The sequence below is a fragment of the Podarcis bocagei genome (genome assembly GCF_964188305.1).
Source record: "Podarcis bocagei genome assembly, chromosome: 3".
NCBI classification, from domain to species: Eukaryota; Metazoa; Chordata; class Lepidosauria; order Squamata; family Lacertidae; genus Podarcis; species Podarcis bocagei.
In genome coordinates this window covers 83,175,817-83,189,918 of record NC_138127.1, presented here as the reverse complement: position 1 = coordinate 83,189,918, position 14,102 = coordinate 83,175,817, and the positions used below count along the sequence as shown (strand labels likewise).

At 42.3% G+C, this 14,102-nt stretch overlaps 1 protein-coding gene across 8 annotated transcripts in view; it reads right to left on the bottom strand.

The window, feature by feature from the left end:
- LOC308582675 (spermatogenesis-associated protein 7-like) overlaps positions 1-14,102 on the bottom strand; it is a 65,895-nt gene that overhangs the window by 11,968 nt on the left and 39,825 nt on the right. For 6 of the 8 annotated variants that reach the window (XM_081186081.1, XM_081186086.1, XM_081186082.1 and 3 more), the window contains 6 exons: positions 10,621-10,742; positions 7,405-7,874; positions 7,252-7,312; positions 5,171-5,217; positions 3,188-3,265; positions 1,329-1,386 (listed from right to left, as the gene is read on the bottom strand). In XM_081186081.1, the coding sequence (XP_081042207.1) occupies positions 1,329-1,386; positions 3,188-3,265; positions 5,171-5,217; positions 7,252-7,312; positions 7,405-7,874; positions 10,621-10,742 (836 nt within the window). The remainder of the gene's footprint in view (positions 1-1,328; positions 1,387-3,187; positions 3,266-5,170; positions 5,218-7,251; positions 7,313-7,404; positions 7,875-10,620; positions 10,743-14,102) is intronic. The other 2 variants (XM_081186085.1, XM_081186088.1) reach the window with 2 other exon arrangements.

Genomic DNA, 14,102 nt, shown 5'->3' with positions numbered 1-14,102 from the left:
CACCTTTCAAATCCCGGTAATGTCCAGTCAAATCCAGCCCTATCCCCCACTTCTTCTGTTGCTGTACCATGAACAGCACAAGCAAGAGTTGGACTTGTTTCACCATCCAGATCTGGGTTCGCTGTTTGTTTCTCTCCAAACAAATAAACCTAGTACAGTGGTGCCTCGCAAGACAAAAAGAATCCGTTCTGTGATTCTCTTCATCTAGCGGTTTTTTCGTCTTGCAAAGCAAGCCCATTGACGGATTAGCGGATTAGCGCTATTAGCGGCTTATCAGCTTATCGGATCAGCTGATAAGCGGCTTAGCGGCTTAGAAAAAGGGGGGGAGGAAAAAAAACCAGCAGGAACTCGCAAGACATTGTCGTCTTGCAAAGCAAGCCCATAGGAAATTCGTTTTGCGAAGCACCTCCAAAACGGAAAACTCTTTCGTCTAGCGAGTTTTCCGTCTTGCGAGGCATTCGTCTTGCGGGGCACCACTGTATTTGAAGATTGTTTCAGGAAACAAACAAGCTGGACTCTGTATTGCTTTGTTTGCCATGCAACAGGAGCAGGGGAGGAGCACCGCGAGCACTTTTGAGAAGCGTGTGCCAGCACACTGCTCATTCACATCAAACCACTGGTGATGTGTGAACTGGACCAACGAAAGCATCATTAACTGAGATTTGCATTACGGCGAACAGTGCTATGACGTTTTCATTTTGGATTACAAGACTCCCTCCCTGATCCCGCCCATAACATTTTGTATTTTTATTTGAAGATGCAGCCACGCCTGGTGCTGCCTTGTATTTGCCGATTCCTCTTAACATGCACTTTGCACCATCAAAGCAGGTTTCGAGGAAGGCCCTTTGAAGCCAAGTGGACTTCAAAGTTGGTGGCAAGGCTTTGTAGTTCAGCTCATGCATCTAACTGACTCGTTTCTAAAACTGGAGGATTACAAATCCTCACTGGCTTTATCTGTTGCTTCAAACAGCAGAAATGCATAGTGGCAGGCTTGCTTTGCAATAAGGGCCTTCCTTCACTTAAAGGAGGACCTAGACAGCTGCATACTTTATCAAATGCTAAGTTACATTATCGGTTTATCGCCAAGGGGAGGGAAGGATGGAGGTTGGGGGTTTTTTTTGCCTGCATCACATATAATCCACTCTGGAGCTGTTAATTCATTCATTAGGCACCTAATTGTATTCTCTTTTTAATTAAAAAGGGTAGCAGCCCAAATGGTATATATTGTTATTCGATCTACGTAGACGCAGGGCTACTGCACTGCTGGTAACAGCACGTTTAATTACACACACAGGGAGACACAAATGTGTGTGTGTGTGTATGCTCACCTCATCAAGGTCATACCTTCTCTTTCTAGTGTGCATCTGAAATACATGGCTCACTGCCCTTAGAAAGAGAATGAAAAATGTACATCAGCAGAGACATGAAAGAGAGCCAAAATAAAGCAATGAAAACAGCAACAAGAAAAATAGATGCTGGCCTATTTTTCAAAGCAGTCAAGAGAAATCCTGGTTCTACCCTAGGATTTCCACTTTAATGTTATCAAAAAAAAAGTAAGGGCCACCGCCATAGAAACAACTTTAAGGTTTTCTGCACATATTATGTTTCTGTATGAAGAAGATCTACAGAATAGTCCTACGCATGTCAGTTCAGAAGCAAGTCCCTTTCACTTCAGTGGCGTTTACTCCTGAGTAAGTGTGTACAGGATCGCAGAGACAGCACGTGTAGAGCTTTGCACCTAAACATTTTATTTATTAAATGGGGGATGGGGTAATTCTTGGTGCTTTGTGCATGGAAATAACTACTGCCAAGTACTCCTCTATAGTTATTGACTCTTTTCCTGACGTATCACACTTTGACCAGTTGATTTACATCTTGTGCTATGTTAACTTCTGATGTTGAGATCGAAGTGTGTTTCGTAGGCTTTGTTAGTGTTTTGTAGAGATCTATATGCATGACTTAAAAGCATTTATGGATAACAAAAAGAAAAAACGAGCAACACAAAATGGTGAAAAATATGGGAAAACTAGAGGTTTCCTTTATTGCTATCTTGTGGGAACCCATCCTTGAAAGATTCCATGTTGGAAGTGTCAGCCTATAAGAAGAAATGCTAGATATTTGTGCTTGGGCCCATTTGCTGGAGTGTTTTACCGCCTACATTGATACTTTGTGTGAAAGTTTTCAAAGTTTTGAGGAACAAGTATTTGACCTTAGTGATGTCATGAGTAGAAATCATGTCTTCAACAGCAAAAAAAACACTAAACACTTCCACAAGCCCATGTCTGATGAAGCATGAGCGAATAAAGTTGTTTTGGAAGGCTCTCAAAAGTTCAGAGCAGAATCATTTTATCCAATTATTAATAGATTACTCACTTGCATGAAGTTCACATATTAGTGCCTACAAAGTTGCACTCAGCAAGTTTTGATTCCTCAGCAATTTGCCTGAGATGTCGAGTGAAAACATCTTCAATGCTGCTACAGATTTACAAGAATGTTACCCCAAAGACCTTGTTAAATCATTTCCTTAAGCATTTTTTTTCCAGTTTAAGTGTTTTGTGAAACCATCATGTTTGCCACTGCCTTCCCTAAACATTATATGAGATAACAAAATGGAGAGCGCTTTCCTAAATGTAGATGTTGCCCTCTGAATTTACTTGTGGTTGCCCATCACCAACTTCGGTGCCGAGAGGTGGTTTTCAAAAATGGCACAAAGAAAAAATGAAGTAAGGGCAAGCATGCTGAATGCAAGACTAAACACTTTGGTGCTGGTGAGTGCAGAAGCAAGTCTTCTGTGCAGCCTAGCATTTGAGAACATAATCAATGACTTTACAGAAGCAAAGGCAAGAAAAGGTCAACAGTAAGGTAAAGCTTCTTTTCTGTCTAACTCTTCATCATTTCACCTGGTACCAGACAACATATGTGCACCGTTAATTTTTAGGCACCTAACTCGCAACATTTCTTTTTATACTGCACTTTTCTAGTGCATTGTCTGCCATTGTTTTATTATTACCGCTGTGTTGTTAGTGGGTTTTGAGTTTTTATACTGCAGCAGACATATACACATATCTGAACAGTGTACAATTCTGAAAACCCATGATTGACTGGGACTGTAGTCCAACAACATTCAGAAGTTCACAGATTAGCCACCCTTGAATTAATTAACGATTAGAAAAAACTGAGTACTCACTCCCTGCGGAAACAGCTTCTCCTCAAAATGTCACTTGCAAGTTCCTGGAGAAACTGAAGGTACTTCAATTCTTCTTCTCTTCATAAGTATGAAACAGAATGCCAAGATAAGTAAATTAAAGAAATACTGCTTTTTATGCGTTACCAATTTTGCTAGCAACTTCAAGTACATTAGATGAAAGGCAGTTCAATGGGCATGACCTGTCAAATTTAAGCATTTTGTAGACCCACTGATTTGAATGAGACAATAAAGCTAATGGGTGTTACTCTTGCATTTATTTATTTTTAATGTTGTGATTGCTTCAAATACTGTCAGGGAACTGACATCAGAGCGAGAGGCGAAGGGGAGGCTCCCAGATTCTGCGGGCGAAGGACCCAGCACCAGGGGGAGAAGCAGCTCGGTAGAGGAGGAAGGAAATCAGCGCAACACCAGGGATAAAGGGGGGCAAATGGGGGAAGCGGAGGGAGAGCTCCGGGATTCTTCTCTGGAGATTAGTGAGGAGAGCACAGGCCCTCCACTACCCACGCCCTCCCTGCGCAAGAGACTCCCGCGCAGTGAGAGAAGGCGGCGACTGGGAGTCAGACAGCTTTTATGCTGGAAAAGGTTTAAGAAACGCCCACAGACAGATTCTGCCAGCGACTGAGACAGCCACGCTGAGATGGGCTGTGCAGTCAGAACGGTTTAACCAAGGCAATTAAGCCTAGAGAGGCGGCAGTTTACGCACGAGTAACTCATACCCATTACAAATACCATGAAGCATTTCAGAGGCCCTGGCTTCAACTCATGCCATGTCATGGAGATCCCATTTCACCTCTGGAATTCCAAAAATCTATCTGAGACTCCCCCACTTTGCTGTGGGACTCAGGAGTCATCTGAATCCAACACATACCCCTATTAGATATGCCGAACTTGAACATACTAAAAAGGGCCCCATTTGCAATATACATTTAAAGCAGTATCATACCACTTTAAATAGTTATGGCTTCTCCCAAAGAATCCAGGGAACTGTAGTCTGTTAATGGTGTTGAGAGTTTTTAGGAGACCCTCCCCCTAGTCCCCTCACAGAACTATAATTCGCAGAGTGGTTTAACAGTCAATCCCTCTTTCCAGGGAGCCCTGAGAATTGTAGTTATGTAGGATGAATGGAATACAACTCAGTACCCTTAACAAACTACAGTTCCCAGGATTCTGTGCAGGGGGCCATGGCTGTTTAAAGTGGTACAGGACTGTTTTAGATGTATAGTGCAGATGGGGCCTAGGGCTATTGGCCCCTTCAGCCAACTTACAGGCTGCTTCACAGCCTCATGTAGTTACTGCACTAAAATCCTTTAATTGCCAGTGATAGAACAAGATGGAACCAGTTGCAGGCTAAGTCTGCTCTGTCTCTGAGGCACAAAATGTCACATCAATATGGGAACTAAGTGCGAGAATCAGGAAATAAGGCAGGAGGAGAAAGTCAGTGACACAAAAGAAAAACATAGTTTGAAGGGAACACACCTTCAACCAGCAAGGAAATCAATGCAGAGAGTAAGGAGTTAGAGCAGGAGAGAAGCACAGCAGCAGAAATGATATTTATTTTGAAGAAATAAAGACTTCACTTTTACATAAGTCCAGACTCTTCATTAATAGTAAACTCTTTTAAAAGCACTTAACCAACTTTGACTGTACTGCGGTCTATGAACCAGACACATCCTCCTTCTTTTTCCTTGTATGCCTATATTGTACTGATCACTGACAAGATAAAAGTTACAAAGACAGAGAGAGGATTTGTCCTGCAAACAGGATGCTGGACTACATAGCCATTTGGTTTTTGGTGTGACCCAGCAGGCCTCTTCTGAAGTTCTTATAACTCAGTTATCTTCATATTCCAGGTTGTCTGAATCTTTTATAAGCATTAGGTTTTTAGTATTGCATTACATAGGAACGGGTGTGTTGCTGTTATTATTATTATGATTATTATTAAATAATGTACAATATACTTACTTTGCAAGAAGCAGTGAGTGAAGAGAAATTGAGTTATGTGGGTGTTTCTACAAAGGACAAGAAGAAAACAAGCAATTGCTTTATATTCTAGTATCGCTTAATCTTGTATTTTGTAATTCTACAATAGCTAGCTACCTGCTAGATGCATTATGTGAACCAACAGTGGTCTAACCACTGTTTTCTTTCTAGAAAAGTACCCTATTTTAATAGGGAAGCTCATAAGGTACACAGTGTGTGCGCATGCACAGAGAAAATATCCCAGAAATCTGTATGAGGAAAGGTATTTGAGAATTGACCATAACTATCTCAGGTGCAGTTCTTACAATATAAACAACACATACACACTCCTTTGTTTGTTTCTTTTACATGTCAATATTGTTTACAAAAGAAGTGCACTACATATCAAATTTGAGCCTGCTTTCTGCTTGGATGTAGATAATAAAAAATATTTATTATTTTAAATAAAATAGGGCAAATGCTCAGGTACAGGCAGCTCCCATTCTGTGCACATTCAAAGCATGTGCATGCCATTTTCTGAACCGGAAGAGGGCAGGGCATAACAGGGGAAGGGTGGGCTTATGCAACCCTTGTGCAAGTCAGGGTTTGCCTGTATAAGCTTCAGTGTTTAAAATCTGTGAGTCCCTGATCAAATTTCACAAGAGGTTCATAAGGGAGGTGGATGGTGTCCTTCATGCTGTTGGAAAGTTTTTTGATCCAGTGGAGACTTTCAGCAGTGGAACAGGCAGGGAAGGGATATTTGCTGATTCTCCCTCCCACTCCAGTCGCCTGACCCCACTCCCCACCCCACAGTCTACTCCAAAGGGTTGAGGGACCCTTCAGAACTTCACCGGAGGTGAGGTGGGGCTGTGGGACAGAGAAAGAATCAGCAAAAATTGCCTTCATCCCTGTTCTGCTGAAAGAAAACTTCACTGAATCAAGGACCTTCTGACAGCATAAGGGTTACAATTGCGCTGTTTCTGATCTTGTGAAAAATAAGTGAAAACCCAGGCAAATTAGTCTCCCAATGGTGCCCTATTGCCCATTGTTTTACCAAAGAGGCAAAACTATGATGTTCATTGTTGAGCCTTGCTTTGAAAGGTGCAAAACAGGTCTGGAAATTTTTGCTTAGGAAGGAATAGGCTAACCACACCATTTTTATACCAGCCTTTGTCTTTTGAAGCTCAGGAAGGCACTTTTGATTATACATGTGCTTTTGTGATACCTTAGGAACATAGGAAGCTGCCTTAAAGTGAGCCCACAACTGGGCCCATCTAACTCAGTATTGTCTACTGAGAAGCCCTGGATCCCAAGGGTTTCAGGCAAGACGTCTCTCCCAGCCTTACTTGGAAATGTCAGGGTTTGACTCCCTTCTGCATTCCAAGCAGATGCTCTAACACTGAGCTACAGTCCTTCCCTGCATTCTGAAACTGCTCTTATTTTCCATTTTTAAAAATTTGCATTAATCAGGAATATCCAAAAAGAAAAGTAAAAGGAGAAACTTTATGTTCAGACATTTTTCTTTACTATTTTCTTAAAGGGTAAAATATGGCAAAATGAAAGGATATTGTGTTCCTCAAGATCTCTAACAACATTATTTTAACTGAACATATTATTTGTGATTTTATGGTCTCTTTTTTTGCAGGGAGAATACTGGATTGGATGATTCAGCAATTATTGTTGGGTGATTCAGCAGTTATGTTTTTAAACACACATTGTCATATGCTTTAGGGACAGCTCAGTCAGTAGAGCATGAGACTTAATCTCAGGGCTGTGGGTTTAAGCCCCATGTTGGGCAAATGGATTCTATGATTCTACTGTTTATTTTAAGGCTAGGTCTGTTTTAGATCAAAATACTTGATCTTGAAATACTAGATTTCCCAAGTACAGTTTTCAATTATTTTCATACCAGTTAGAGTTAACAGCACCTAATAACATTATTCACTGTTTTTTAAAAAACCTTTAGCCATTCCTGTTTGTAATTGCTTTTTAAAATCACACTATGCTCAAGACCAGAATTGCTTATATTTCTGAATATTTCTGCTCGTGTAATTTCATTCAGCACCCAAACAGGGAACAACAACCTTGACTGGATGCCTCACAGAGTAATCTGCATAAGATCTTAGACATTCATCTTCCGAAGACCTGAAAAATGAAAAATGAAATGTTGTATAACACTGACAGGCCATGGCTGTGTTTAGCCCGCTACATGCAAACTAAGCTGATGAGTGGCCTACCTGTTAAACTTATTTGGTCTTTTGAACGATTGTTGATGAAGCGAGGGACTTTTCTTTCCATGTGGGCCATTATAATACCTGTATTTTGAAAGGTATGGCTTGCTTGCTGTTTTCAAAACTCTGGGAGTAAAAGGCTGCACTGTTTCAGTGAACCACTGTGCATGTCTGTCCAGGAGATCAGCAGCAAAAAAATTCTTCTGACGGATTTGAAGTTTCTTCTTTCTGGCATGGCTCAGAACTGGCAGGCGAGACTTGGTGGGTGAAAGGGGACGTTGCGGAAATATACTTCTGCCACTGTTTTGAGTCTGAGATAAAGACCACTGGACAATGTCATGGATCGCCTCCTCTGCTCTCAAAACTGGGGAATGACTACTTGAAAGCATCTTTTTGAAACACGGAGGAGAGTGCTGCTCTGTTTTCAAGGATCGCATTCGTCCACTGGAAGTGTAAGTCGGGCTGCTCTGTAGCCACTGCAGATGGGAGAAAAAACATTTCCTGACTACTTTTGTTACATTGTAGAGAAGATATTTTTTTATGTTGTAAGCCATCTTCAGCATGGTTTGAACTATGGAAAGGCGAAATACATAATTATGTATGTGTGCTTTTGTTCAGGACTGGCTCGGTTCACGGGTCACTGTAAACCACAGTTAATGCTACATGGTGTTATATTGTGACTGTGGTTTGCAGGTTTGCACCTACAAGACATCACTAGTGGGCCATCAGTTGCGTAGACCTGAAAAAACAATTTCTTCACAACATAGAAGTAACCACAATACTTCATCTCTGCAGAGATCTCTAAATTGTATTTGCTTAGATGTTACATGACTTCCTGCTTATAAGTCCAGAGAGAAAGTAGGCCTCTTCAGGCAGGCAGGTGATTGGTTTTGGGAGCAAGTATATTCTGCAACAGGGACACGGGTGGCACTGTGAGTTAAACCACAGAGCCTAGGACTTGCCAATCAGAAGGTCGGTGGTTCGAATCCCCTCAACGGGGTGAGCTCCCGTTGCTCAGTCCCTGCTCCTGCCAACCTAGCAGTTCAAAAGCACGTCAAAGTGCAAGTAGATAAATAGGCACCACTCTGGTGGGAAGGTAAACAGCATTTCTGTGTGCTGCTAGCGGCTTAGTCATGCTGGCCACATGACCCGGAAGCTATACACTGGCTCCCTTGGCCAATAAAGCAAGATGAGCGCCGCAACCCCAGAGTCGGCCACAACTGGACCTAATGGTCAGGGGTCCCTTTACCTTTACCTATATTCTGCAACATGTCATTGTTGCAATAATGAAGCATTAGTGGTAGATTTATACTGAACCATCCGCACATAATTAGCTGCTCAGTGATGCTTCCCCCAATGTTACTGCAATATTGCCATCTAAAGGGCCACTCTTGAACTATAGTGACTATTGTTTTCAGCCCAGCCAGCTCTTTGCCCTGCTAGGTTTCTAGTTCCATGGATTCTTTTTCATGCAAGGGAGTATTTTCTAACCACAAGGATTTCCTTCACTTTTTTAAAAAGCATGGGAAATACGCAAAACTCTGCTTACCCAAAGGCTGCAGTGGGACAACTTGATCACTTCAGAATTCTTACCCCATTATTGTGTGGCATGTTTACAGTTGAGGACTTGGTTGCACATAAATTTTACCTTGCCAGGGTCTGACTTAAAGGTAAAGGTAAAGGGACCCCTGACCATTAGGTCCAGTCGCAAACGACTCTGGGGTTGCGGCGCTCATCTTGCTTTATTGGCCGAGGGAGCTGGTGTACAGCTTCCGAGGTCATGTAGCCAGCATGACTAAGCCGCTTCTGGCGAACCAGAGCAACACACAGAAACGCCAATTACCTTCCCACTGGAGTGGTACCTATTTATCTACTTGCACTTTGATGTGCTTTAGAACTGCTAGGTTGGCAGGAGCTGGGACCAAGCAACGGGAGCTCACCCCATCGCAGGGTTTCAAACCGCCGTCCTTCTGATTGGCAAGCCCTAGGCTCTGTGGTTTAACCCACAGCGCCACCCGTGTCCCTAAGTCAGGGTCTGACTTAGAAGTCCCCAAAAGCTGTGGGGTTTTTTTAGGTGGGAGCAGGTTTGCCACGATGGCATCACTGCTCCTTGTTCAGGTGAGGCAAAAACAACAGGATGAAGTGAGTGGCTGGGATACTGAGCAGAAGGTGGCATTGAGCACAGCTTAGGTCATCGTGTCAATGTTTATGGCAAATGTCTCCGACTCACAGGAACATGCCAGATCACATGGGGCATGTGCCAATTAGTTTCAGTTGCAGAGTGGGCGAAACAAATGGTGCTGGGGAAAACAGTTTAAATTAAATACTGACTGTGCAATGCCTGGCTTAATGCTAATGTAATAGTAATAAGAAGTTTAATTAAAACAAAAACAAGCTACGTTGAGTAAGGGGAAGCCAGGGGTGCCACTGAGCAGCCACCAACCCAAAGGAGTTGTTCAGCACACAGGTCCTCCAACCTGGAAGAAAGCAGATTTAAAGCACATTTGAAAAATCCTGGTAATTTTAGTTTGTTTAGGTTGCTGGCAACTGTGAGGTGCAAACTACAATTCCCAGGATACTTTAGGGGAGGTAACATGGTTTAAATGTGCATTAAATGTATGGTCCCTTCTACAATTCTATGATTCATTCCAAATGCAAGATTATCCTGATTTTCCCCCCATGGTCATCACCAGACTATCATATGAAACTATGTCTGGAGATCCATGGAATGTTAAAACAATATAATTCTTTCAATGGTACAGTTAGGTAACTTAGACTCTGGACTTACTGGTCTAAAATGGGGAGGACTTCTTTTAGATGGTAGAGTGTGCTATTTCACGTAATTCATAAATTAAATATTATATAATAAGTTTAAAATGTGGTAAGCCAACCTTGCTGGGTTTCTCATTCTGTTGAGTGGGGCCATGGACCTCTGCCCTCCCCCCAAATCCTACCCTGATGGCATGACTGACTTCTTATTTTCTTTCCAGCTGCCAGCTTATATTCAAGCATTTATGGACAACCTGGAAGTCTTGAGGCTTGCTTTACTTTTTTAAAGGAGGAAAAAATTGAAAGCTGAGATTGTCAGAATTCTTAATAGGAGAGGAAAGTGCCAGCCATAGGTTGAGCCAGCTTGGGACGTTGTCCCTTGGGAACAAACCAGGAAGGCAGCCTTCAGAAATAAGTCGCATACAGATTGCACAATCAATATCCTCCGCATACTTTACAGTTCTCCGTGGAAACACTCCTGGGATGACATGGAGGTCCAGAAGGGATCCGGGACATTTCTTTCTTGTATTTCTCAACTGCTTTAATGAGCGCGTCTCTTTTCTGCTGGTCCTGGTCTGCACACGGGAAAACAGGAAGGGTTTGTAAGCACAAATTAAATGGCATTTCAGCTTCTTGGAGTACAATAAACAAGTACAATGGCATGGATAGAAGCTGGGCAAGGAGTGCTCCTGCAATTACATGTATACCTTCACCTAGCTGGGAATGGATGTCTCAAGTCTATTTCTTGTCCAGGTCACTTCTTCATCCAGCGCATTGCTAAACGAGAAAATTGGTTCCCCCACATAAGAAGCAGTGATGGCCACCACCTTCTACCACATGTGGTGGACATGTAAGGTAACAAAAGCATTATGGGAAATGATATACAGTGGTACCTTGGGTTACATACACTTCAGGTTACATACACTTCAGGTTACAGACTCCGCTAACCCAGAAATAGTACCTCGGGTTAAGAACTTTGCTTCAGGATGAGAACAAAAATCATGCTTCGGCAGCAGCAGGAGGCCCCATTAGCTAAAGTGGTGCTTCAGGTTAAGAACAGTTTCAGATTAAGAACGGACCTCCGGAACGAATTAAGTACTTAACCTGAGATACCACTGTATAATGAATTGGGGGGGGGGATGTTTAAAATAGCTTTTGTTAAAAAACCAGAAGGTTTTTTATTAGGAATTGTAGGTACTGATATTCCAAAGGAGCAGAAAAGACTTTTTATGTATGTGACAACAGCCACACGGATATTACTAGCCCAGAGATGGAAAGAAGACAAAGTCCCTGCCAGACTGGAATGGCAAACTAAGCTGTTGGATTATGCCCAAATGGCAAAAGTGAGTGGAAGGCTCAAGAACCAAGAAGACCAAAACTTCAATAAAGAATGGGGATTTTAAAAAAAATTATCTTGGAGACCACAGTAGGCAGATGAAAACATTAGCAGGATTGTAATAATACTTGTAATGTAGCAAATATTATGGGCAAAATGGAAAGACATAAAAGATGGATTATGAAATAATATGCAGTTGAAAAGGTTGACAATAGGACCCATGGACGGAAAGGTGGGTCAGAGAAATCTCTAAATAGAGATGTATTTTGTATTGTTATAATGCTGTATTTGTAAAATCAAATAAAAATTATTTCAAAAAAGAAAAAGAAAAAAAGAAGCAGGGATGGTCACCAACATGTATGGATTTAAAAGGAGTTTAGCCTTTTACAGGGCGTTTTTTTCAGCTGGAACTCTCTGGAACTCAGTTCTGGCACCTCTCAGGTGGGGGCCATTGCCATTATAAGAGAACAAGGTGAGTTCAAGCACCTCTTTTTGTAGTAAAATACCACCGGCCTTATCCTTCACAGATTTATCAACTGATGGCTACTAGCCATGATAGGAATGTTCTGCCTCTACTCTCAGAGGCTGTTTGCCTCTGAAAACCACCTGCTTTAAGTCACAAGAAAACACTGTTAGACTCAGGTCTTTCTTACAAGTTTTCCATAGGTATCTGGTTGATAACTGAGAGAACAGGGTGCTGGACTAGATGTGGGAGTTATTGTTTTTGTTTGTTACTATCTTATGTATTTTTGTGATTTCATATTGTGAGCCACCCTGTGATCCCTGGATGAAGGGCGGTATACAAATTGAATAAGTAAGTTCTGGGCACCACAGTTCAAGAAGGACACTGACAAACTGGAACGTGTCCAGAGGAGGGCAACCAAAATGGTCAAAGGCCTGGAAACGATGCCTTATGAGGAACGGCTAAGGGAGCTGGGCATGTTTAGCCTGGAGAAGAGGAGGTTAAGGGGTGATATGATAGCCATGTTCAAATATATAAAAGGATGTCACATAGAGGAGGGAGAAAGGTTGTTTTCTGCTGCTCCAGAGAAGCGGACACGGAGCAGTGGATCCAAACTACAAGAAAGAAGATTCCACCTAAACATTAGGAAGAACTTCCTGACAGTAAGAGCTGTTTGACAGTGGAATTTGCTGCCAAGGAGTGTGGTGGAGTCTCCTACTTTGGAGGTCTTTAAGCAGAGGCTTGACAACCATATGTCAGGAGTGCTCTGATGGTGTTTCCTGCTTGGCAGGGGGTTGGACTCGATGGCCCTTGTGGTCTATTCCAACTCTACGATTCTATGATTCTATGATAAACAAATAACCTTTGTGTTGCAGCTATAAGGAGTGCCGAAACAGCACTCTTCTCAGCCTCTAAGATCAGGGTCAGTCACTGGTCTTGAGCTTAGGAATGTAGTAAGTTGCCTTACACTGAGTCAGACCATTGGCCCATGCAGCTCAGCACTGTTGGCACTGACTTGGTTTCAGGCAGGGGACCTTCCTAGCCCTATCTGGAGATGCCAGGGATTGAACCTGGAACTGCAAAAGCAGATTCTCTACCATGGAGCTATGACAATTCCCTGCAGCATGTGAAGAACAAATGGGTTGCAGCGGTGGCACCACGATTCTTTCAAATGCTTTTGAGACAAGTGAAGGAGAAAGGGAAAGGAAGAACAGTAGGCTGTAGGCAGGAAAAACAGAGGAGTATTAAGAGACGCTAAGAGGGAAACAGAAGGGAGGGAAGAAAGAGAGAGGTGGACATCATATGATAAAAATAAAATAAAAGTGGGTCCCATGATATAGGCTGAGTTAAAGTTGGGTCTAAAAATGTTGAAGATAATTAGTCTCGGTGTGCCTTGTAACACTATATCCTCAGAACGATTTGAAGGACATAGTGGTGCCTCCAACTTTGAGATGTTAGAGGTCAGGTCAATGCAAAAAGTATTGCTCTAAAAGCACATCATCTAACACCCACCAGCCTCTGCTCCGAGTAAGGAATCTTGGAAAAAGCATCATCCTATATTACCTGCAACATGACTAGCAGTGTTTTGGGTATTAGCTGGGAAATGCCACAAGGCATAAGCCAAGAAAAAGCAATTGTTTGCAGAAAGAAATCCACTCATCTATTTTTCCATCCACAAACAATTGCTTTTCGCAATATTTTCATTAGCATTTTCTTCTGGTCATGGTAATCAGCTGTGTGCATTAGTATCTGGCACCCACTCACATTCAGGAGAAGTCGTGTCTGGCACCGTTGACTTAACAGAACTGATTGCCCATCACCACCACCCTGTTTTCCTTGCTCCTGTTGGCATGGCTATAAGTGACAGCTGTCTTCTCAGTCGCCATTATTCTTTTGGGAACATATCCAGGGCACTGTATAACCAATTTGTCGAACTCAGTACAAACAATGTGATAAAACAATTTACTCCATGCTAGAAAGCTAGAAAGCTGGATATGGAACAACTGATTGGTTCAAAATTGGGAAAGGAGTACAACAAGGCTGTATACTGTCTTCCTGCTTATTTAACTTATATGCAGAATTCATCATGTGAAAGGCTGGGCTGGATGAATCCCAAGCCAGAATTAAGATTGCTGG